The sequence below is a fragment of the Leuciscus leuciscus genome (assembly GCF_965113295.1).
Source record: "Leuciscus leuciscus genome assembly, chromosome: 13".
Classification (NCBI taxonomy): Eukaryota; Metazoa; Chordata; class Actinopteri; order Cypriniformes; family Leuciscidae; genus Leuciscus; species Leuciscus leuciscus.
Genome location: NC_138737.1, coordinates 26,160,435 through 26,188,007, shown reverse-complemented (window position 1 = coordinate 26,188,007; position 27,573 = coordinate 26,160,435). Strand labels below are relative to the sequence as shown.

General features: G+C 37.4%; 1 protein-coding gene across 1 annotated transcript in view; it reads left to right on the top strand.

Annotated features, from left to right (window-relative positions):
• LOC309512288 (uncharacterized protein) overlaps positions 1-27,336 on the top strand; it is an 85,706-nt gene extending 58,370 nt beyond the window's left edge. Inside the window, exons 2-4 of the mRNA XM_082187809.1 lie at positions 13,398-13,492; positions 26,564-26,644; positions 26,782-27,336. Of these exons, the coding sequence (XP_082043935.1) occupies positions 13,398-13,492; positions 26,564-26,644; positions 26,782-26,823 (218 nt within the window). The 3' untranslated portion in view covers positions 26,824-27,336. The remainder of the gene's footprint in view (positions 1-13,397; positions 13,493-26,563; positions 26,645-26,781) is intronic.
• Positions 27,337-27,573: the final 237 nt, after the last annotated feature.

Here is a 27,573-nt window from a genome sequence, read left to right as displayed (position 1 = left end):
TCACATCACACCAACATTATCAGAATGCGTAGATGGGCATATCATCAGACCAAAGAACCGCTACTTTAGTTGAGCTGTGGGATTTGTGTTTGGATCTAACATAAGATAAGACATTGGTGTCAAATATTGTGCTCTCTCTCTTCCTCTTTGTCTGTCTATTATTTCATTCTTTTGACTGCCATCTCATCTCAGTTCCTTTTGCTGCAATTAAATTGATGTTAACATCTTAAATCAGAATACCACTAAATCAGACTTCACCACAGAAATGGTATAAAATAACTTTTTATAAAGGAGGGCACTTAACATGTTTTCATAGTCAATGAAAATATATATAAAAACACAACTTTTTTTTAAATACAAAGTGATATTTTTGTGGTGGAGGATAAACATTATTTGTGACGCTGGACCACAAAACCATGCAGTCACAAGGCTAAATTTTTTGAAATTGAGATTTATACACCACCTGAAAGCTGAATAAATAAGTGTGTTATTGATGTATGGTTTGTTAGGATAGAACAATATTTGGCTGAGATACAACTATTTGAATATCTGGAATCTGAGGGTGCAAAAAAATCAAAACATTGAGAAAATCGCCTTTAAAGTTGTCCATTTATGTTCGCGATTGTGCTGCATGTTTTATATATTTAGGAAATTTACAAAATATCTTCATGGAACATGATCTTTACTGATTTTTGGCATAAAAGGAAAATCGATAATTTTGACCAATACAATGTTGGCTATTGCCATAAATATACCCATGCGACTTGAGACTGGTTTTGTGATCGAGGGTCACATTTGAGTGATTCTGAGATCTCCCGTTTTTACTGGTGCATAATTAGGGGTGTCACGATATACATGATATTTAAAACATGGAATATGAATATCGTGTTAATTAAGGGTTGTGACAATACCCTTAATTAATGCAGTGAAATGTGATTTGAAGCATGGTCTTAAAAATGTCTCAGAATTTTATCACTGATTTAATTAGTTCTGACTTTTTCTCTCCTGGTTATTTCTAAGGCAGTGTCAAAGAAGCCAAACACAGTCAGAGTCTCAATTGTTGTATGCAGGAGTGTGATTCATTGGCTAAAAAAGAAAGCAAAACATAAAATAAACAAAGTAAAGATGAATTGACTATAAAAAATAAAATAAAAATCAAGGTTATAGATATTGCGAAATATATCTTTACCATAAATTATTTTCCCACGATATCCACTGTGTGAAAAATCGGATATCGTGACAGCCCTAATGAGTAATTTAAAAAACACAACACTAAATCAATCTAAAACAGCTTGAAAACATCCATTTCAGGTAGATCAAACAACTAGTGCCCTCAGAAAGCATCAACTCTAAACACACTCAAAGTGTTTTATTTATGTGCTCTTTTTTTGTCTCTTTCTCTCTGCCTCTTATTTATGCACACACACACAAAAATGTTCTCCCTAAGTAAGGCAATTAGCACTCATTGTGTTTTAATAGCCTCTTCCTTAGCCACAAACCACAATAGTTCCCCACGGGCTGTGTGAGAGATTAGAAAAAGGTAAAAAAAAATCTGCAGGATTTCCTGTCTGTTCACAAATCATGTCACAGCGTGCTAGCTGACACTTTAAGCATCAATGATAACATCTTAATTGGAGTCATTGGGCATAATTTGATAAAGCCAGGATAGACAGAGCACCAGTGGAGTTCTACAATGTATCATAATGAAGTATAAAGCAAACCCACAGGTAAGAAAAAAACACGTTATCAGCCTCATAGTTTGGCTAACTGTTTCAGAATAGATCCTAACAATATCACAGACTGCACTCAGATCTGCCAAAATATCTTCTGCAATAAAAATTTGGGGATGAACTCTCAAATTCTTCCAATACTGAATTATCAGAGCTGAATTCTGATTGGTCAGTCAGATATTTCCTAACATTGGTTCAGTGAAAATACATTTTGACTAATACAACTGAAATTATTCATAGAATATACCCTGATAAAGATTATTTGATAAAAATAATAATAAATTGAAACAAATATTTATTAAATGTGTAAATGTGTAAAACTGTAAAAATGAACCCAAAACATTAGCCCATCTTTATTGAAACTTCCATCTTCCCACTTGAATTGTCTCTCAATTTGTCTGTAGAAAAACTGATTCTAATCTGTACCTTGAAGAAAACAATATTTATTTCAACACAGTGACAAAAAGATGTCAATCTTGTTTGTATTATAAATGTCTTAATTGTTTTTCTTAATTATATAAGCTGTTATTTAAGAATGATTTAAATAGAGTTACAAAGTTATTATAGGATGGTAAAACCCTGTAAAAACAGTAAAGCAAAAATATATTTGTTGTAATTTTAATTCATATAATTTAACAGTAATGTGTTATTTGTGTTTATAATTTGTTTTTTATTACTTTTTTATCTTGCTGTACATTTATTTAATCCCTTGTACTTAAACTTATTTTACAAGCCTGTTTATAAATAAATAAATAAATAAATAAATAAATCTAACATTCATTGCCACCCAAGGCAACGCTGTAGTCAAGTCTAGTCACCTATTTCTATAGTGCTTTATACACTACAGATTGTTTCAAAGCAGCTTTACAGTATAACAGTAAAATTATTCATTGATGCAAACAGTTCATTTCACTTGTACAGCAGCTCTAAAAGAAAATAGTGTCATTTATCAAGTCAGTTAGTGTTGATTCAATTCCATTGTAAAGATTATAAATGATTAAATTAGTTAATTTAATCTATAAAGCATCTATCCATTATCTATTGTAGTGAAAATTACTTCAGTAGGCCTATTAATACTACTGTACAGTATCATTGTTTTAGCATTGATCTTTATATGCTGATTGTTTTGTACATTATAGAAGGGACTTTTTTTTTTCTTTGCAGAAACTTTAAGATAATATACAGGTAAGGTTATAAAATTAAATGTGGACATGAAATATTAAGTGAAAATGATGTACAGTATGTGTTTGTATGTAATTTAGTTACCATTTAATAAGTGATATATATATACCAAAGAGCAACCAAAATCTTCTGAGAATTGCCACATCTTTGCATCATGGACATTGAAATCTCGGTCCCACTTCATACATTTCAATGAATCATTTGATATAATGTACTTATTGTGTAAAAACATGTTTTTACATTGCACTTCTATTTAGAAAATACCTGCATGTAGTTACAGCTGTAGTTCATTTCTGTAATTACATCTATAATTACACTTTTGACCGTTCTCTTACCCCTGAACCCACCACTAAACCTGTCCCAAATCTTACCCGTATCCCACCTCAATAGCAGCAAGTGTTTTGCAATACAACATGAACACAATAAATACATTGTACCTAACATTTTTTTGTAAGTGCCCTATAAAGTGGGACCAAAACCTACACTGCAGCTTACTTTTACTGCACATAAAAAGAACTTTCCACAATTCCTCAGTTTTAAACTCGAGATTATATTTGATTGCTGCACCAGCTTAGTTCTGGGGGGAAAAAGCTGGAAGTCAGTGCATGCTTTCTGTTGAGTGTAACGCTGACCATAATGACAGGAGATCTCTCGGTGAAGCATTCAGGCTGTGCAGTTTTTCTGAGCATCTAACATTACATAAATATCAGTCTCCTCTAGTACACAGGTGTTGGGCTGCTCTATCCAGATGTGTTAAACTCTTCAGTACATGAGAAAACACAGACCCGCATTCTCACACAGACTCATTCAGTGTTGCGCAGAAGCACATGGAAAAGTAAAAAGGGGAAATTTTCTTTGCTTTTCACAATTCATGTATACCGCTACGAAATCCCTACCCCTCAGATTACGTAAGGGATTATGGAGTATAATCGAGAGGCATTATCTTGGAGGGAATTGTATTGCTATGTGGGACTTCAACTGTGTCCTCTCAGCTTCGGGTTCCCAGGGGCCTTTGCTTCCCCCTTGCTAATGGATATAATCAAGGGGACAATTAGACGTTCTGTCCTGGCGCGGAAAATAACAGTCAGGGTATTTGCGGTATCTAAGAAATGCCCTGAAACAGGGCTGCTTTTGTCATCTGGGATATTTTAATAATAACATTATCAAACCAGCGTTTATCAGTGCAGCGTTCAGTTAGAAAGCCAGTGATTAGGATGGTTCTGAAGAGGACTTCGATCCAGAAACAAGAAACAATGGAAAATTTCTATTCCAAGTCTCGTCTAGTCAAGCCTAAGGACACAGATATGCATACAAGGAACATTTCTAAGTGGATGATTTTTTTTTTTTTTTTTTTATCATTGGAAAATGTGATATATGTGATATATATATATATATATATATATATATATATATATATATATATATATATATATATATATATATATATATATATATATATATTGCAAAAATTTTTTACAGTGCATACATTAATTTGAGCTTCACCCTCACTGTGTCCACACAGACTATAATTATTACAAATTATAAAAAGTGTTACAGTCAGATAAAATTCCACCTTTTACATGCATTTATAAAAAATGTTGATGTTGGTTTGTTTAAAAAAATATATAAAAACTTTTTCCCAGTCCTTTTTCAATTAGTTTCTTTCCTGATTTTTAAGAGTGAGAAAGTTACAAAGTTTTTTTTTTATTATTATTTTGAGCTTGTCTTAACAATCTAGACTTATTCATTCATTCATTCATTCATTCATTCATTCATTCATTCATTCATTCATTCAATCAATCATTCATTCATTCATTCAATCATTCAGTCATTCATTCATTTATTCATTTATTTATGGATTTATTCATTTATTCACTTATTTATTTATTACCCCATTAGTAATGGAAATGAGAAATGACAGGGGAACATCTCCATGCACCAGAGAAGCATAGTGACTAAAGTTTATAGATGTAATTAAATATTTTTTTTTTTTACTGTTAAAGCTATTTTGAGATGTTAGCAAGTCTTTACCAACAAGTATCATTACCATTGCGCAACACACCAAAATCTGTACCATTTTGTATGATGCCATATCTTAAAGACATTTTCCTTTTTACCTCCTACTTTAATAAATGAAAACAGAACACTAACCCTGAATGAGACAGTATAAGGCTTTCACCGTATGCCCAGCACACAGCTCCTGTTTGGAGTTTGTCAAGCCTGGAGTCGAGCCTCATACCTCATTAATCCTTTCCCAGGACAGACTTTCAACCGCATGATGAATCGGGCAGTAATTTGGTGTAGTCTCCGCTTCATAAACCCATGCGATTTTGGCTGGTCATTAATAAAGCGACCCCTTAAAAAGACCAAAGCAGCCAAATTATTTACATATGTGTCCTTGTCAGTTTACTTTACCAAAGATCGTATACATATTAGAACATCTTTATAGTACAATACTGATTTTTCCTCAGCATAGCCTTATATCGATAGATATGTCAAAACATCACATTCAGCAACGGACAACTGCAAATTCATAAAGGCTCTTAACATGCTCATTTTCCTTACTGGGATTGGAAAAAGAAGAGCAGTTTATAATCCATTTAGCTGGTGGTGCTGAAAAACTAAGCAGCTGCAGATAAAAATGCAATAACATCATAAAATGATGAAGTCAGCAGGAATATACACATAAGACCATATAAACAACAGAGAACCATGTGGAAAATTTTGCTTTATGTGACTGTATTATTCTGGCGTGGCATGTAGTGCTCTTAGAGACACCATACAGTGTGAGAAATGGATATAAAGTACAGTGCCATTCACTCCCTAGAGCTGGTCAATTTTGATCTGAAACAACCACTTTATAGAGAAGAACAACAAATATTATTGCAGATAGAGTCATATAAGTTGCTTCTTCAACTAAATACTATGTTTAATATGTTCATTTCAGCAAAATAGCTTTTTCTGAAATAAATTAGAGTTCATATAGTAACTTATGGTTTGCACATTGCAAGGGTGAAATACACCACAAAAGAAACTGCAGCAGCTGTGGAATATTGGCAACTTGGCTAATTGGAACCGAACTTTTAATAAAATGCTCTTTAATTTCAAAATGCTTTTTATCACTCATAGCCTCAATGAATTGGTCAAGTATATGATTTTGTCCCTGTAGCTTGGCCGGTAAAAGTGGGTTGCAGTGCTGATGGAGCACGGTTTTGGCTGGATGGGCAGGTATGTTCAGTGGGGAAGATTTGTGGTTGGACGACTAAAGCATGTATGTTTTGTGTGAGATCAGTTGACAGTGAGATCATGAAAGACTGTCTCCACCATGTCTGTGTCCCACCCTGATTTTCTTTTACAGAAATAATTTTCGGTTCCAGTTGTTCCTGAATAAAATGCATTATAATACAAACGTTTGCTTATTTCAATATTTTAAATACCTTGGAACTAACTTTCACTTGTTTGAAAACCAGATTTTAGCTTGTGGGTAGCACTGTCACCTCACAGCAAGAAAGTCCCCAATTCGAGCCCCGGCTCAGCCAGGAGTCTTTTCTGTGTGGAGAATGTTCTCCCCGTGTCAGCGTGGGTTTCTTCTGGGTGCTCCGGTTTCTCCCACACAGTCCAAAGACATGCAGGTTAGGTGGATTGGACATGCCAAATTGCCCGTAGAAGTGAGTGTGAGTGTGCACCCTCATTGCTGGTTTGCATCAGGAAGAGCATCTGGTGTAAAACTTGTGCCAAATTCCAATGTGTGTGTGTGTGCGGACAATTTCAATGAAGAGGACCCTGTAAATGAGCGAGACTAACTATAGGAGATTATATATATATATATATATATATATATATATATATAATGGAAGTCTATGTCATGTCTGTCACATATGCCAATCAGCAAGCAGGCGCAATGAATATTTACTCCAACAGTGAGAGGGGAACCACATTGCACCAACACCCACTCCACATATTCAGCGAAACTCCCTCGAGGACCTTCCCCGGACAACTGAGCCTTAGTCGGGGTGCTGAGTTAAAAGTGCACAGGCAGTAGTCCAGGTAATGGGATCAGGTGAGCTAGAACTAAAAACTCACAGGCATGGTCCTCAAGGGAGCGATTCTCTTGTGAGAGGCAGAGAAGCAGAACTGCTGGTTGATCCATCTCTTTTCTAACTACTCGTCTTGAGGGTTTGGTGTTCTGCACACCTGAGGTGGTAATGCTGTTACACCTCGGTTGTGCATTATTTTTCAATAATTCAACAGCCCAAAGTCAATTATTCCATTTATACTATGTTTACCAGTTACCACACCTCAAAACATTGTTCAGATGATGTATTTCAAGATATTTGTCAGAATTTTGTCTTTAAAATGCTCTTGTGTGTGGCACTAATTTACGCATCTCATCCCAAGCCTGCTGTTACATCATCTGAACAATGTTTTGAGGTGTGGTAAAGCGCACTGGGAAAGAGGCACGGGAATAAAATCACGCGCAAGCGCAACCTCCGCAATTCAACGCCGAAAACATATGATTTGCATTTTTATCATAAATTTGTGCGCATTATTTGTTTTTATTAGAGACTTCCGACGATCCGAGATTGATGGTAATTTTTTTTACCATCGGTAAAACCGGCACCCCAGTTGGGAAACGTTGATGTAGACTCCGTAAAGCTACTTTGAAACTATATGGATTGTGAAAAGCACTATACAAATAAATGTGAAATGTGAATTGAATTATATAATACAACTGAATTAATAAATGGTAACAGTTTATTTTTAGGTGATGTAGTTACATTGTACTTACTTAAGTACTGAGTAATGTAAATTAACTACATGTACTTACTTAGTTACGATTAGAGTTATGGTTTGTTTTAGGGTTAGTTACTTGTTTATGCATAATTAACTGTTATTACTATAGTAAGTACATGTAGTAATGCACAGTACCTCACCTTAAAATAGTGTTTTTTCGTCTTTTTGCTTTTCTTTTCTTTTTTGCAGACTACCGCTGACTTTGCAAACAAAATATGGAAATCAAACCAACTTTATGCAGCACAGCAGCCTGCAATGCATTCCCTTTGTTCATCATCCAAAACCAAACATTTTCAAAGTTTTTCATGACTTTCTAGTAGTGAAATAATCTGAAATTTGGAGGAAACAGACCTGAGGTTTGAATTCAAATAAAAATAATACTTGGCAAGGCCACACACAACTGTACCAGTCTCTTCAATCATTTAGATAAACTGTCTGAGATGTTTGCACAAATCCACTCAAGCACATGCCACATACGATGTGGACTGATAAGAGATGTGTTTGGCTTTCCTCTTGCAAGATATAAATCATATTTATTTTCTTGTACTTTCAAATATAATAGGTTGTGCCTCCTAACTGCATGCAAGTCCAGTGTCATTAAACTTGTACTGACAATAATAATGATAATTTTTGCTATGGTTTTTTTTTTTTTTTTTTTTTTCTTGCTCTGACCTTCCACTTATTATTTCCAGATTGTTTGACATGCATAATTTGAAGTGATATCATGACGATTCGTTTGGGCCATTGATTCCTCTGGGTCATCTGCATCTGCGTTCACCACTTAACTCTGTCCGTTTGGAGTCAGAAACACTCAGCTGGCCATTTGAGGAGGCCATCCCTGTGAATCTTTCTATTATGGATGAGGTTCTCAAACATCTGAATTGACAGCCTGTGGCCCTGCAGACCAGAGGGAAGCATCAGTGTGCATCTCCTGAGAGTTTTGTAGAGCTGGAAGACAAAAGCCTCTGCTGATGCTTTCCATCTGGCTAAGACTAAAGCTGGACTTCTAAAATGAGGCAAAGTCCCCGCTCTGTGTTTGGGTTTTTTGTTTTTAGGTAATGTTCCAGTTACATTTGATGTTTACATGGTTTCTGGTCTGAAGGCAAATGAAACAGCATTTATCTTTCACTATCAGCAATCACCCAAAACAATAATTTTCTACGGAGCCACTAAAGGGATATGGTGATGAAAAAAAATTGAGATGGGAGGAGAAATCATATGTCAATGTATTTGCGTTCTCTCACAAATGTTTTATTTTCCCCCGAGAAACTTTGCATCCGCTTGCAAAAGTTTGCATTTCCTGAGAAACTTTGCGTTCGTGAACAGAACTTTTGAGTTCTTTGCGAGCGCATGCAAAGTTTCTCGGGGAAATGCAACATTTTTGTGATAGAACGCAAAGTTTTTCCTCCAATCCAATATTTTTTTTCACCATCATGTCCCTTTAGAGGCTCCGTAATTTTCTGTGAATGTGTGAGACTTCCGGTTTGTTAGCTGCTATAAGTTAATAAATAGAAGAATAACAAAGTGCAGTAAATATACAGTTACAGTAAAAAAATAACTGGAAGATTTTGAATCCTTCCCTGCTTCAACCTGCACAAAGGAAGACACTCTTACATTAAAATAAGGTGGATAATAATAATAAAGTAAAAGCATTTTTTTTGTGTAGATTTTATATGTTAATACTAGCTGTTTTTCAAATACAAGTTCTGGCATGAAACTCTAGATGGTGCAGGCAGAGAATGTCTAATAAGGGGAGAAGTTTCACTCTCAGTAAACTTCCGGCTTCTGAACTGGTTGCAGTTCCACTCTGGTTCCACATGAGGCCGCTCACAGGACGAGTGCAGAATGAATGGAGGTCTATGGCGCTATACCTCTCAAAATCGACTTTTCTCAGGATATAATATTTTGTCTAGTAATTAGAATGTTGTATTCGAAAGGAGATGCAAAGAAATTGCACATTGCTGGGTGTTAGATTTTTTAGAGTCACTTATTTGCTTTAAAAAGTATTTTAAAATGTCAATGACGTCATACACATCGTACGACCAGAGATACTGCTTTACGGCAATCCTTCAGTCGCTTTGGTGCTTTCGCGCTGTACACTTTCTTTTCTCTCAAGGCATCGACAACACAGCTGACACAGGTAAATACACGTGCTAGAAGAGTTTTTGTTTTGTTTGTTTCTGGTCCCGCTTCGGATGCCACGATGCCATCAAGCGGTATCTCTGGTTGCAATCAGTCCTCCACTGACCAATCAGCGTTCATTAGCAGAATGCTAGCGTGTTATGGGCAACAACAACTCAACCTGCAAGAAATCGAAAGGACATAAGTACTCGTTCATTCAACTTTCGACCTATAACCCATGTTGAACTTGCAAAACCTACAATCAAATCTGAGATTTCTCAATGGCAATCAGGGGAAAGAGACACATTTAGCCGTCTAGCCCCATAGACTCCCATTCATTTTGCACTCATGGGCGATCGCCCCCAGTGGAACTGTGGTGGAACTACAACCAAAATTCGGTACAATAGGACTTAATAGGGAGTGGCCAGGCTCTATGTAGACGAGCTCTGGTGCAGGCTAATAGGTCCTTACTCACCTGTTCATAATCACATCGTTATCTATAGGGAGCAGCTGATTGGTTCCTGGCGTATCAGTAGCCAATGAGCTCGCTGCTCAACCTTCAAATACTTGGGTAGCATTTGCCTTAGTAGTGTGCTTTCAGAAACCCTCCACCTGTATAGATCTGCTACGGGTAATTCATGTAGAGCTATTTGGACAGCAGCAGCAGCATGTTTTACTTGCTCACAGCAGCGTGTCGTGTATGTATTGGCAGTAGCAGCAGCAGTAATTAAAGCAGCAGCAGTGTAGCAGATCTATTCCGCCAAGACAAAACACACAACATTGCCATATCCATTACCATGCCAATCACTCCGAGAGTTGTTATGACAGAACTATTATTATTAATAGTCACCTTTCTACTTTTTTCACAACTGTAGTTAATTTATGTAATAATTATGAAAATAAGGCAGAATTCAGTTCATGCTGTTGGAATACCCAATTTTAACCCATTTTTCTGCGGCTGAATGTGGAAAAATGATTAGCTACTAGCATTTTTCAGCAGTTTGTTTGATTGAAATTGATAAATGCTCCCTTGCAGTAAGAAAACACTGGCACTGGAAATGCATTAAGCCGTGGAAACTTTTCAAGAGTTGATATATTTGACTAATGAGAGAGAGAGAGAGAGAGAGAGAGAGAGAGAGAGAGAGAGAGAGAGAGAGAGAGAGAGAGAGAGAGAGAGAGAGAGAGAGAGAGAGAGAGAGAGAGAGAGAGAGAGAGAGAGAGAGAGAGAGAGAGAGAGAGAGAGAGAGAGAGAGAGGTAAAAAGTGCTTGTGTAAAATGAAAGGGAAAGCAAAGAAACATCAAAAACTCATTTTGATTGTTCATTATTATTATTATTATTATTATTGTGCAGCAATGCTCTGGCTGTTCATCTGTGTTAGTATATTCTCTCTTTCGTATTGTTAGTCTTTTCACCAATGTTTGAGTTTGGCAGGTAATATAGTGCCCAGATGCATCAATGGACTTGCTTCAAAATGTTGACAAGATCAGAGCATAATGGGACATTTGGTTTTGTTAAAAGTTGACCTTTCACTCTCATCTGAGACAATTCTCTCAATTGCTTCACAAATTGTCAAGATTGGTACTTGGGTGAGGAAAGCTGGACCAGTTTCAAAGTACCAATAACTTCTGCCCAGACTAATTTGTTTATGCGCCAACCAGGCACCGTTGGCCAGGGTCCAAGAGCAACTCAGACAGTGGAAGATTCATTTATTACTGTTTAGACAGTTGTGAATGTTTCTGTCATTTAATAATAAATAGCCAAAATGAGAAGGAAAAAATGACACTTAATGTAATTATCATCATACTTTGGAATGGGATCCATCTATTAGAACTTTAGTAGCAATACAATTCTCCGTTTGATGCACATTATCTGAATAGAAAATCTGTTTAGTGTGTTGTGAAACATTATGTAACCCTAATCAGTCATTAAAAATAATTGCTGTTATTTGTTCAAAGTCATTCTTTCCATACATGACTGGTTGCAGGCTTTCATGATACAGTTGCTTTAAGTGCCAGCTGCTGAAAAGAGAGACAATTAGAATTTTTCCTCTTCAATTTCAACCACACAGCTCAACATTAAGCATGTCGACACTTAGAGCGGTCTTAGGTGGAAAACATAATGCAATGAACTTTTCTGGTTAGGGAAATCAGCTAACAGTTAAGCTAATATAGAAAAAGGGCAAAAGGGGGCCCTTATTTTCCTTTATAGCACACACACATATATACTGTATATATATATATATAAATTTATTTTATTTTATACATAATTTTGCCTGAGTCTTTGTTACTAATCTAATCCTAAACAATAGTTATTATTATATTGTATTATATTGTTATATTATATTTGTTAAAATACATTTGTTATTTGTATTTCGTTATAAAGCATTTGTTATTAGGACTTTCTGATTGCGACTGCTGCAAGGTGAGCATAATAGTAATCATTTTGCCTGAATCTTGGTTACTAATCTAATCCTAAAAAATTGTAATATTTTCATAATAATAATAATAGGGGTGGTGGTGGCGCAATGGATAAGACACATGCCTTTGGTGTGAGAGACCCGGGTTCGAATCCACTGTGAGACACCAATGTGTCCCTGAGCAAGACACTTAACCCCTAGTTGCTCCAGAGGCGTGCGACCTCTGACATATATAGCAATTGTAAGTCGCTTTGAATAAAAGCGTCAGCTAAATGAATAAATGTAAATGTAAATGTTATTTTTGTAATTTGGCAAGGTACAACTTTAAATCATATTATTTTTCTTATTGTGTGAAACAAATACTTAACAGCTATTTAAAAAAATAAAATAATTAATGTATAAAATGCTTGGTGCCCTATCACATAACAGATTTCAAAAACTTTGAATCACTTACTTCGGTTAGGTTTCCATCTCTCATGGACATAATTGACTTAAAAAGGCAATTTCTGCTTTTTGTATTTATTTTGATTTTCACTCATCTTCCACTCAGTCTGGGCAAATCATTCGCTTTTATTTGGCAGTCATACATAAATATCTGCTTCCCTGCCCCTGGCTCACTCAACACTTGGAACACGAATAGCAGAGCAATTATTTCTATCCGGAACATGTTCAAAATGGTCCCCAACACTTCACATATCACGTAGCATCCAGCGGGTGTGATAATAAACAGCTGTAGGCCCAATCTTTGCATCACAGATGAGCATATGTTGTCAGTCAGGATATCAAACATTATATAACTGGAACTATGTTATTAGAAAACAACAATAATTTTAGTCACGATTTTTACCTAAAAACAACAACTTTGTTCTAGCCCTGTTTTTTTCTGGTTTAATTTGCAAAGACAAATATAAGTAATCCATTCATAAATTAATTCCCCCATAAAGTGTAAACACTATGGCACTATCAAAATATTGCTCTGTTTGTTTGGACCAATGACGTGGGTTTGGGCTGTCAGGATGTACACTCGGATAACAAGGTTAGAAGGATTCAGAATAACTTTTAATTAAGCTCTCGTTGGACAGCAGGTAAATTCAGATGCACAAGCAGGTACTGTGAGAATAACACTGATGAATGATCGTCTTTTCTCTTGCAGATAACGGCAGGCTTGAATGTGGCATGAAACACAATCCGAGGAACACAGAGCATGGACACCAAGGAGAATGTGGGATCTCAGGACGAGGAAAACAGGTAAGTATCACAATGATGTACTGTGGAAACAGACTAGAACAGTTCGGGAACTGTCTGAAATGCACAGAGAGCAGGTTAGTGAGTCTTTCCTAGTTCAAGGTTCGACAGGGACTGGAGGTGAGGTGTGTTCCTTTGTAGTGCTCAGTGATTGCTGGGATTGATGACAGGTGCAGGTGATTAGTATTCGGGTGAGTGTGATCTTTGTGTTGTGGATGTGAATGAGCCTGATTGATTCCTGACATGGGCGGGGCAACTTGTTTGGCTGACCAATGGCAGACAGGGATTGGTCAAGGACACCTGTTTGAAAACAGCCATTATTATTGCAATTCTGTTTGGCGCATAAATTACCCACTTCACTTTTAATGCTAAATTAATTTTCTTAAAAACATAAAGATTTAGTTAATCATTAAATCATTTCAAATACCTCCTTACCTTACATAAACATTTACATTATATTTATGCATTTGGCAGATCCAAAGATAATTACATTTTATCACTTTATCAAAGTTAGCATTGCTAGTGCCATGTTTTACTGTTTGAGTTACAGGAGCAAAACAAAATATAAGATAATTAATGCTTTAAAGGTTGTAAATAATGGCCAGGGCAGTTATGTATTAAACCATTATTGAGTCAGCACTGGTCTATCTCTGAAGTCCACTGGGATTCTCTGGTTATGTAGGACTTATCATTTGGTTCTTATTAGTTCATGTCCTCCCCCCCACATTTTTTTGCTACTTGCTTTTGACTGTTTTCAACTGTTTTGAAAATGTTTTTATTATTGCAAGATGTTAGGCTGTATCTGATGTTAGCCTGAAAGTGTCTATTGTTCCGTTTCAAGGGAACTCGACGCTGTGTCATGGTGTTGACACAATGTAAATGCATCCAGGCATGACCGGTGACTGAAGCACATGTTGCACATGCCAATCTCAATTGACTGACGGCACATGATTATAAGCACCTGTGCGTATAAAAGGTTGCCTGCATTTGACATCATCAGCTTTTTTGTCTACAGGAGCTGCTTTGTTTGTATGTACGTGTAAGACGAGAATCTGGTGGAGTGCATTTGACTTGAGGGAGCTGGACACGCTCATTGTGATGCGTTCTAGGTAAGAGCTTTTGTTCTTGATTGATTCTCTCTCTTGAGGGATAGAATCTAGCGTTTGCATGGAGTATGTTTGGCTCTCAAGGGAGTTGGATGCACTCATAGCAATGCATTTGCAGTAAAAGCTTTGTTCTTGAATCACACGTGAACCATGTCATTAGATGATTTCTGCGCTCGGATATCTGCTCGTTTCTATGTTTGATTGATAAATGAGGCCCACTGAAACTTAGGGCGTTTTTCCACTGGGTTCGTTTGCTGCGGTCCGAACCTGAGTGCGCTCGTTCCCGGCGCCCCCCGCAGCGTTGGTCTGGTTTCACACTCAATTAGTTGTATCGAACCCAGGTGCGTTTGCAGTGATCTTACGTCATCGCAAACGCACACGGAAAATGCATGGATAATACAACTCGACTGAGCATAGCTGTAATTTGTCTGTTTTTTTGGTGCTATTATGCACAACATAGTGAGAGACATCACCTATTCAGTGTCCCACAACGTTCCCCTGCCACTCATGGTTGTCGTGTGTGAGGAAACAATGATATCGACAGTGATACGCATGCGCGGGATACTATACTTCCTGAACAAGCGCGCACCCGAGTCCGTGTTGCTTGCACATTAACGCGAACCGCACCACGGTTCGGGAGCAACCGAGCTCAGACCACCTCCTCCAGGTAGTCTCGGGTTCGGTACTCTAGTGCGCACCCGGGTCCGATGACAGCGTTCACATTAGCGATTTTTCATGCGAACCGTGCCCCGGTCCGCACTAAACTGCCAGTGTGAAAGCGCCCTTAACATAACTATGAAACCGACCTGGGCTGCGTTTCCCAAAAGCATCGTAAGCCTAAGAAGTTCGTAAAAACGATTGTACGACTGATCTTAATATTATGGTCTGTTTCCCAAAAGCATCGTAACTTAAGTAGCACTTGAAAATCTTCGTAGAACTACGAGTGCTCTGGAGTAATCGTAAATCCCCAAGTGCATCGTAAGAAGACAGATTTATGAGGTCACCTGCAGGACAACCGGCAGATTACACTTTTATCTAGATTTAACAGATTACACTGCAACGTGAGTACAAATATAAGGTTTTGATTGTACTTTTTAATTGTACACTTTATTGTACTTGCTTTTTTGTTTAAATGAATGTATAAATTAAATAATAAAAAAGGGAAGAAAATTAAATGAATGAACAAAAAAAATTCATAAAAGAACGAAGTAATGTGGGAAATATGCTCCAAAGACTGGGTAAAATATGGATGAATAAAAAAAAAAAATCTGTCAATGACTTGCTGACGTTCACGAAAACCAGCCATGTATTGGGCATTTCTTGCAGACCACCTTCCCTGATCTTTGAACACCCCGGGTTGCAGTTAGTTTGCAATGTCCACCCAGATGTTTTGTTTTTCCTTATTTGTATGGTGTCCTTTAAATCTGTTAAAAATAACATCTTTGTTTCGCTCTATCTCCTCTAAAATTAGGGCTACATTAATTTAATATTTTTTGAAAGGTATCTTTTCTTTTTTTTTTCTTTTTTTTTCATACATTTTGTCAGTTGGCTATCTCCGCCTGAATGTAGACTTTAGACTTGTCTTGATTGCTAATCCACAGATGACGATTATTAGGTTAAACCTAATAATTAAGGCTAAACGTTCAGAATACGATTCCATATAAGGTTATATTTCAGCACTTCGCGAATGGACAGCAACTCTTAAGTAGCACGTAAAACGCGTTCTCGCGTGTTAAGTGCATTTTTGGGAAACGCTCGTGGAATTGCGGCAAGCGTTCGTAACCTTGCACGTAGAGAGCGCTCTTAAGAGCTAAGATACATCGTTATCAGGAAACCCAGCCCTGGCTGAGAGTAGTTAATGTAGCGTGTAGGGATGCACCAACCAGGATTGATTCCAATTGCCATTTTTTTACAAGCAAATGGGGCGATTTCGATATTGGTATGATATTGGTAATTTTTTTTTTTCTTTTGTTCAAGCAAATTTATTTGTTTTCTTTGGTCTACTATAAGCTGAGCGAAAATGGAAACGAGACAAGCTTCAAGTCTCTTATGGTATCCTAAAGGATTGTTTAACAAATATCAGAGAGCTGTGAAGGATGCAAAAGCCAATTATTTTTCTACAGTGATCACTGAAAATGCAAATAGACCAAAAGATTTGTTTAAGACAATAAATTCAGTCTTAAATCCAAAGGAAAATACTGCTCTAGATGCCACACCAGAGAATTGTGAATTATTTTTACACTCTTTTATTCACAAAATTAAGTTAATTAAACGAGAAATCGTACCTGTTCAGATCGATCAAACACAAACTACTCCAGTATCCAGCTCTTTGACAAACTTTGAACCAGTTACATCAGACCAAATAGCGGATATAGTATCCAAGCTGAAGTGTTCTAGTTATAAGCTAGATTCCCTTACTCCACGTCTTTTCAAAGAGGTTTTTATGACTCTCAGTGTCAATGTAACCGCGATAGTCAACAGCTCTCTAGCAAGTGGTGTTGTTCCTAGCAGTTTCAAACATGCAATTATACATCCCCTGTTGAAAAAACCTTATCTGGATCCGGCAATACATGATAACTACAGACCTATTTCCAAATTGCCTCTCATGTCTAAAATCTTGGAGAGAACTGTTTATTCCCAGCTCAACTCCTATTTAAATACATTTAACATTCTGGATACATTTCAGTCTGGTTTCAGATGTTTGCACAGCACTGAATCGGCACTACTGAAGGTCACAAACGATATCTTACTCTCTGTTGATTCAGGATCACCTGTTGTCCTTGTCTTGTTAGATCTCAGTGCGGCGTTTGATACTATTGACCATCATATTCTGTTAAAACGTCTAGAATATATGGTGGGCATCCAGGGGAAAACCCTGCAGTGGTTTTCTTCCTATTTAAAAGAAAGGACTTTTTCTGTGAACTTGGCCCAATTTTCTTCTGCCTCGTCTCCGCTAGTATGTGGTGTCCCTCAGGGGTCAATCTTGGGACCCTTGTTATTCTCATTGTACATGCTTCCCCTGAGTTCGATCTTTCAGAAATATAGTGTATCATATCACTGCTACGCCGATGATTCTCAATTCTATTTCCCTGTGAGTATAGACAAAAATTGCAACTCTTGACAATGCTCTGAATTGTTTTAAGGATATCAAACATTGGCTGGCTAATAACTTTTTACAATTAAATGAGAGCAAAACGGAAGTCTTGGTTCTTGGCTCTTCCTTATCCCGCTTACCTGGCCTAGCCGTCGAACTAGGCCCGTTAGCATCTAACGTTAAAGACCATGTGAGGAACCTTGGAGTTATTTTGGACTCATCTTTACTTTTCAATAAGCAGATCAGTGCTGTTGTAAAAAGTAGTTTTTACCAGCTGAGACAAATTGCTAAAATAAAATCTCTTCTTACTCCGTCTAACTTGGAAATTGTGATCCACTCTTTTATTACATCTCGGTTAGACTATTGTAATTCACTGTACAGTGGACTGCCCCAAAATGCATTATCTCGCCTACAACTTGTTCAGAATGTTGCAGCCAGGCTATTAATGGGATTACGGAAAAAAGATCATATTTCAGCAGCATTGAAAACTCTACACTGGCTCCCTGTCAAATTCAGGGTGGATTTCAAAATTCTGATGCTTGTTTACAAAGCTATAGCTGGTATTGCTCCTAAATACATCAGTGACCTGATTCATCTTTATTCTCCAACTAGAACACTGAGATCCTCCGACAAATTATTACTGACAGTTCCTTCCTGCCGCTATAAAACTAAGGGTGACCGTGCTTTTTCGGTGAGGGGCCCGAAATTGTGGAACAGTCTTCCCCTTCATGTGAGGTCTTCTTCATCTTTAGCCATTTTTAAGTCGTCTTTAAAAACATATCTGTTCTCTTTAGCTTTTAAATAGATCATGAATTGTGTATTTTGATATTGATAGAATGATTTAATTGACGAATGTTATGATGTCAATCAAATGTTCATTTTATTTTCTTATCTGTAAAGCACTTTGGGTCAACCTCTGTTGTTTTTAAATGTGCTATATAAATAAAGGTTGACTTGACTTGACTTGCTGTGCGACTTCGGTGTAAACGCCCACTGCTGTGATTGGCTAAGATCTTTGCATATGAAATAGCTAAGTATTATATGTTTAACTCTTGAAATCTTTTAGCAAGTTTTTACTATTACAGCTCTCAAGGTTAACTAATCGTGAAAAGTTTTGATTATAGCATTATATTTAGATCTATAGCATTATATTTAGATTGTGGCATGAAAGGTTGCAGTGATCATGAGCATTGTAGCTGATGCTGAGCGAATTAATGCAGCGATCTTGTCATTGCAATTCAATTTCAGCACACTAACGAATGCTTTCAGCATAACAAACAGTGCAAACACAATGTAAATAAGAGATTTGTTGATTATTACGTACATTTGGTGTGAATCCAGAACTCATGCTGTTTGATTGACAGCTCCAGCGATTGCAAAGGGTGCGTTTTTTTGATCGCTTTCTATATATATATACACTCACCTAAAGGATTATTAGGAACACCTGTTCAATTTCTCATTAATGCAATTATCTAATCAACCAATCACATGGCAGTTGCTTCAATGCATTTAGGGGTGTGGTCCTGGTCAAGACAATCTCCTGAACTCCAAACTGAATGTCAGAATGGGAAAGAAAGGTTATTTAAGCAATTTTGAGCGTGGAATGGTTGTTGGTGCCAGACGGGCCGGTCTGAGTATTTCACAATCTGCTCAGTTACTGGGATTTTCACGCACAACCATTTCTAGGGTTTACAAAGAATGGTGTGAAAAGGGAAAAACATCCAGTATGTGGCAGTCCTGTGGGCGAAAATGCCTTGTTGATGCTAGAGATCAGAGGAGAATGGGCCGACTGATTCAAGCTGATAGAAGAGCAACTTTGACTGAAATAACCACTCGTTACAACCGAGGTTTGTGAAGCCACAACACGCACAACCTTGAGGCGGATGGGCTACAACAGCAGAAGACCCCACCGGGTACCACTCATCTCCACTACAAATAGGAAAAAGAGGCTACAATTTGCACGAGCTCACCAAAATTGGACAGTTGAAGACTGGAAAAATGTTGCCTGGTCTGATGAGTCTCGATTTCTGTTGAGACATTCAGATGGTAGAGTCAGAATTTGGCGTAAACAGAATGAGAACATGGATCCATCATGCCTTGTTACCACTGTGCAGGCTGGTGGTGGTGGTGTAATGGTGTGGGGGATGTTTTCTTGGCACACTTTAGGCCCCTTAGTGCCAATTGGGCATCGTTTAAATGCCACAGCCTACCTGAGCATTGTTTCTGACCATGTCCATCCCTTTATGACCACCATGTACCCATCCTCTGATGGCTACTTCCAGCAGGATGCACCATGAATGCACTTCGAGCACCATGTCACAAAGCTCGAATCATTTCAAATTGGTTTCTTGAACGTGACAATGAGTTCACTGTACTAAAATGGCCCCCACAGTCACCAGATCTCAACCCAATAGAGCATCTTTGGGATGTGGTGGAACGGGAGCTTCGTGCCCTGGATGTGCATCCCACAAATCTCCATCAACTGCAAGATGCTATCCTATCAATATGGGCCAACATGTCTAAAGAATGTTGAATCAATGCCACCTTGTTGAATCAATGCCACGTAGAATTAAGGCAGTTCTGAAGGCGAAAGGGGGTCAAACACAGTATTAGTATGGTGTTCCTAATAATCCTTTAGGTGAGTGTATATATATATATATATATATATATATATATATATATATATATATATATATATATATATATATATATATATAACAATGTGAAGTTGACTGTTTAGTCACTGGTTTGATTTACTGACACATAGACAAAGAACATCTGACTGTAGATTAATAATTACATAGCATCAGAAATCACTGGTCACAGATCAGGAATAAGAATTAACACAGTTACTTACATGTTGTCGCATTACAGTCGAGGCTATATCATAAAAGTCTGTTTGCAAAGCCTGCGCCGAAATTGCAACTGATTTACAAAAAAATCTCCTGTGAAATGTACCGCATACAAATAAATAATGCTCGACTGAGACTGAGACTGATACTGTGGTAAAATATAACCACATTCCTAACATTAGGATCCTTTAGAAGGTAATGTTATTTGTAGTCCATCCTGTATTGTTCCTCTCTCTTCCTCATCTTACTAACGCCAGTGGGTGAGGCCAAAGTTGCACTGATGAAGTAGGCGTTGATTTTCTTCTGCAGAGGCGATCTTTCACCTATCAATTAGGCACATTCTACAATGACTCGTACGCTGGGCTTGGTTACAATAAAAGCTGTTTTTGGACTAACAAGTTTTCAGTTCTGAAACTTACAGGATATTCTTATAGCATGATGACCTCTTATATGTCCAAAGCTTAAGGACATTTTTATTTCTCAGTTCATTACCACTTTAAAATAGCATTTAAACCGAGTGTATATTTCTAACAGGCAAACTGCTGCTTCTAGTGTAAATACAGGAAAATTGTAGTCCTGTAAAAGGTCAAGTACACAACATCAAATCAAATTACCTCATCTTTTGCGGTCAGAACTGACTGCATCCACACTGACTGTGCCTATGATAGGTTGCGTATTCTGCCTTAGCAAATTACTGCCGTTCTCGACAATGTACCTTTATAAAGTGGGGTTTTAGCACTTACTACCATGAAAAACAAATGTAGACACAGTCTGTGCATAGAGATCAATTTAAGACTGTCTTCGATATGAAAAAATTCTTGTTTTTAATGTTGAGAAATTATACGAGCAAAATGCAATATTTCCCGAATATATCCAAACGATTTGGAAATGTGACATTGATTTTATACAACAGTTTAATAAACAAAAAGGTAATATTAAGTGATGTACATTTTATATTTGAACACAGTATTGTCAGTGTGTCACAATATATCAGTTGTGTTTGTTAGTTTCGTTTTCGTTTAACAAACTAAAAGGTAATATTAAGTCATGTACATTTTATATTTGAACACAGTAGTGTCAGTGTGTCACGATATATCAGTTGTGTTTGTTAGTTTTGTTTTCATGGACTTTTAGTTTGTTTTCATTCATCACTTGTGTTCCTTTTGTTTGAGTTTTCCCGCCACTCATCTGTTTCCATGGACACTAATCATCATCACAGCTGTTCTCATTTAGTTCCTCACCTTCACTTAGTGTTTGTCCGGTCTGCGTTTAAGTTAGTGTGTGTGTGTGTGTGTGTGTGTGTGTGTGTGTGTGTGTGTGTGTGTGTGTGTGTGTGTGTGTGTGTGTGTGTGTGTGTGTGTGTGTGTGTGTGTGTGTGTGTGTGTGTGTGTGTGTAGTTGTGTCAGTCTTAACCTTCTGTAAATTACCTTATGGATTTTTATTAAAATCTGTATTTTGAATCATCTTCTTCTTCTTCTTCTTCTTCTTCTTCTTCTTCTTCTTCTTCTTCTTCTTCTTCTTCTTCTTCTTCTTCTTCTTCTTCTTCTTCTTTCGTGTATTCCTGCACCCCTGCTGACACAGTGTTGTTTACTCACACAGCTTTGTTTCCTTAGTGAATGAATCTGAGGCTTTAAATTAATCGGGAGAGTCAATGATTGAATGACCCATCTGGGTGGGTACTCCAGTTCCCAGTCTCTCATTTTGTCCCCCACCCCAATTGTTATTGGGGTTTTAAGTATTGGAGCATTGGTCTCTTGGGTTTTTCCCAGCACCTGTTGTCACTGGCTTATAGTGAATGAGGCCATTGTATAAGTCGCATAGGATGTGCCCAGTGGTGTTGATGCTCAACTCCTGGCTTGGCCGTAAAGTTGTTATGCCTTGCTCACTGTGCACAGTTCACAGCTCAGTTGTAGCAGGCATTCCCTTAGCATGGCGTAGCTAGTATTAACATTCCCATAGCGATAAACACCATGACACAGCGTTGTGTTCCCTCAAAAGGGAATATGTTGGGGTTGTGTATGTAACTCCAGTTCCTGAGAAGGGAATGAGACGCTGTGTCACGATGCCATGCCTTGGGTATGCCTGCAAATCTCCTTCAGAATCAGACAATGAAGCTGATGACTTCTAATGCAGGCACCCTTTTATGCGCACAGGCGCTCCATGTGATGTCATACAATTGCTGTCAGCCAATCATTTGGTGTGTTCCACACCTGCTTCAGACACCAGTCACATGCGTTCCCATAGCGTCAACACCATGACGCAGCATTGAATTCCGTTCACAGGGAACCAGGGTTACGTATGTAACCCTAAGATGTTTCATGGCCACAAGTGACCACACAAATATTGATTTATATGTTTACTGTTATTACTGCTTTATTAATCTGTCTCCTTGTGGGTCAAAGAGCCTAGCAGATTTCTCCATATGACTCCAAAAATACTTTATAACGTGTAAATGTATTACATCCACCATCATACTGCATAATGTTATAAAAGATGAAAAATGTTTAACTTTTAACCATCAATCATGAACACTATCACCTTGTTTTCAGGATGAAGAAAATAATTGTACTGGTTGATTTGGCATCATATACTTCAAAAAAGAATTGTATTAATCAGTGCTTCTGTCTTGTTTTCAAGTAAAAATATATAAATAATTTTCTTTTAAAGAGCACCTATTATGGCATTTAAAATGTTCCTAATATTGTTTTAGAAGTCCCCAACAACAGTTTTGCATGCATGCAATGACAAAAAACACTTTCGTTTTCTTATAATATGCATGTATTTTTACCTGTTTTGACCGCGATTCTCGTTCTCGTGATTCGTTTAGTGAATCACTTTTCAAAACCCTGCCTTTACGTGACGCTAATCTGCGGTGATTGGTCCGATGACCCAGTCAAATGTTAGCAGTGTTTACAGAGATAATACTTATATTGTTTAACACGGAGTACAATGCTGCTTTTATCAATTAAATTGTGTTATAATAATGATTATAGTGCACTGCTTTGTAGTTTGTAGTAAAATTTTTTAAATAAGATAAGGAATTTAATGTTATGTTAGAGAGCATAGCCCAGAGTTCATATTGTAAAAGCACCATCAGTCTTTGTTTGCGTTAGCCCGATGCATAAACATAACGTTTTTACAAAAAAAATAAAAAAATAAAATAAAATAAATGCAGTACTACGAGGTATTACTCTATTATTTAAGACAACTCCGAAAACAATGACAAACACTTCACATATCTCAATACAATTGTCATTGAAGACCTAGAAGCTAAACTGTGGTTACACAACAAACAAAATAATTATTAAGCATGCTACATAATACATAAAAGCAACAATTATTAATAACACTTACAGGTTGTGATACGGAGGAGGAAGCTGATGCAAATACACTTGGAACTGAACCTTCCTTCAATATCAGCCGGCTCGCAAATCCAATTTTGATTGCATTTAAGTTGGTAAAGCAATCATCTTCAAAATGGCTCGGACTATACTTCTGTGGTATAGTTGTATGAATTGTAGCCACTTAGTCTTCAAATGCTCCTCGGGCAGATGAAAAAAGTTTGTTTTTGAGTCGCACTTCAGAACACAGCGTCTCGTCGCCATGATGTTTTCACTGGCGTCTTGGAGCGCAATAAGTGGGCGTATCGTATTCAAATAACTTGACAAGTTGACGTCATGTAGTCAGAGAAAAAGCTTCGGTCTTCTAACGATTCATAAAAATGACTCAGAGTCGACTCTTACCTTTTGAAAGACAATAACTTTATATACGGTGCACTTTCATATTTAAAACTTTGCAGGATGTTTTTGTTCACTTAGATCTATGTTACACACTAGCCTGGAAATCCAGACCTAAATCTAAAAGATTAATGGTCTGGTGTCGGTCAATGAAAATCGGCCAGCTCGAGGGGCGGACCCAAGCATGCATTTGAAAATCTCACAGCACGCAATTGGATAACACTACGACCAATCACAACAATAAACCCCATACGCTTACCTACCAGCGGAGCTAACTGGTAGATTAGACTCTTCCGGTCGGCAAAACAGCAAAAACACCCTTCTTGCAAAGGAACGATTCGAGCGCCGTCTTCTGTTCCTCTTTTGGGAAAAAGCCATGTCTAACTCGTTCATTGTAGCGGCCAAAGCCGTTTCAAACAACTGCTATTCATCCATAGGCATCTTGCAATGTTTACTAATGACTTCGAAGTCACAGCGCTGTCGTCATCTGTTTAGCTCGCCTCTGGCCCGCCTATATCAGATAACCCGATGTGATTGGTGCAGCTCAGATCGAGGGGCATATTTAATGAGCTCCATTGCTCGACACCAGAGTAACTCGCTGAGCAAATTCAACTTGTGCTCTCGCGAGAACTCTGGTTTACCAGGGTAGTTACACACTACATGAAAGGTAAATTTCAAAATTCCATGATAGGTGCTCTTTAAACTGTGCAATTAAGATAATAAGATAATTTACAAGAAAAGTTATATTATTATTATAATATATTAATACAATATTGTCATCAAGGTATCATCACTTCAGTCACCATCCAACACTACATTTCCCATCATGCCTCCTTCTGGTCACTTGCATGGAATCACCAGGCTCCACCCTCACTCATTCACACCGATCACTATCACCTGAGTGATCACCACCGGTTGTCACCCATTACCTCAGCACCAGTTAAAAGGACTTGCCACACACAAACACATTGTCTAGAGCTTGGACTGAATTCTGTTGGTTTATCGTTTACCTAAAAGCATTTTTCCTGTTCCCGGGGCCTATTTCAATAAGGAGGTTCAACCAACCTTCCAGTTAAAACTTGAACTCTGAGCTGATTTACCCTGAGATGGAAAACTCTGAGTTTTCAGTTTCAGAACAGATGAATTGAGTTTGTTCAATCAACTCTGAGTTGGTTAACTCTGAGTTAAGCGCGTGCACCATGACTATGAAAAGCCGTGATCAATGGAGCTGCGAAATTACAATTCAACATGGCAACAGCACCCGACAAAAAGACGTCTGCATACTTCTCGTCTGCATTCTTAATCACTATTATATTATCTGTTGAAAACTGACAGAAAGGTAAGTTATTGAACTAATACTCCTTTCCATGGTATCCCACAGGAAAGAGAAAAAAAAAATGTGGCAGTGACTTAAAATAATAATTAAATTGGTGAAATCAATAAGCATAAAAGGTTCATGGCTGTAGGCTAAATGACTTAACAAACATTTGACATATTAAATAAATATAATGCAGGCGTCTATTTCAATATGCCACAGCTGTTTCCATAATGCTCTTTTCACATAATTAAATATTCTCTAATCCAACCTGTTAGATTTTTTTTTTAAATTAGGCTATTGAAATTAATGTTTGACTTCTATTCAGCCAACAGCAAGAAGGCAGAGGCTGGACCTGCACCACCACTGATAGATGAAGAGGAGATGCACAATATTGGAAGAATATTAAAATCTAACAGGAAAAATAATTACAGCTTTTTGTATTTGTAGGAAATAAAGTTGACCAAATAAATTGTGAATAATTTGTGTATAACAGCTGTGGTAGCGGTTACGGCATATAGCTCTACCCTTCCATCTGGCATCCCATTCCATACACTAATCTGTTTCATTTTCGGAAGGTGCTATGATGGGATTATGTGTCATCAATACATCCAACCACACTGGAAATCCTAAAGGAAATTAGTTATTAGGTTACTTCCAAAGGTCTCAGCAAAATGTTATCAAGGTAACGCCATTAATCAGATTAGCCTCATTTAAACCAATTTCTACACCACTGACCTGCAATCCTGTGAAACTCCTCTTTGATGGCTCTCACAGGTTTGTGTCCAAACAACATAAAAACTCTCAGAAAGAGCGTGAGAGCGAGGCACACTATCCTTCCCGCTCTGATACAGTGGCCTTAATAATGTGCTCTGCATCTCTGATGTCATAGAAAAATGTGCAATGAATGAATGTACTGCACTGAAAAAAATAATTTTCTTACTTAGCCTTTTTGTCTTGTTGTTTCCAGGCAAAATATCAAAAGATTCTTCAATCAAGATGCATTTACTACATAAGAAAAACTCTGGGTTTACAGAAGAAGGTTCACAGAGTAAGTTACCATGGTAACTGACTCGAGTATAAGTTACCTCTCTTTCAGAAACGGGCTTGATTTACCCTGCTTTCTGGGGTTTGACATTCCTCCCTTAACATACTCAGAGTTTTCACTTAACCTCCTTTTTGAAACAGGCCCCTGGTCTCCAGTTCCGTGTCCTCTTCCAGTCTCTGTGATATCGTCCTGCAAAGAGTAAAAGGAAAGTTTATTCATCTATCAGTGACTGTCTAACGTGTCTGTGTGTGGCTACTCACCATTCCATCTCTCGTCTGCTTCCCTCAACTGCCTGCATTTTCGCTCATTGCCTTTTCAGTTTATATAAATAAAGTATTTAGATTTGTTTTTTCAACTTACTAGTCTGTCCAGTGTGTGTTTCCCTGATGTAAATATCAGTGGTGTTTTAAAATGAGTTTATAAAAGTCTATATACAACGTCATAGGTGATGGACCGCCTCTGCAGAAGAAAATCAACACCTGCTTCATCTTTGCAACCTTGGCCCCGCCCACTGGTGTGTTAGTGAGATGACAAGTAGAGGATCACTGGTCTAAAAATAACATTACCTTCCAAAGGATCCTAATGCTACTGTAGGAATGTGGTTATTTATTCTCTACAATGTGATTGTCTGTTGACCATTATTTATTTGAATGTGGTACATTTCACTGTGGATTCTTTGGGAAATCAGTCGCAATTTCGGCGCATGCTTTGCAAACAGACTTTTACAATGTAAATGTGCATGCAAGTAACCGTGTTAATTATAATGCCTGATCTGTAAATCAAACCAGTAACTAAACTGTCAACTTCACATTCTCTTAGTAGGATGAAAATGATCTGTTATTTAAACTGTGATTAAATTATATAAAGTAATCAATCAAAGAATGTTCTCTTTAGTCGCCGGAGCTGTTAATCACACAGTGTATCAGTCCTGA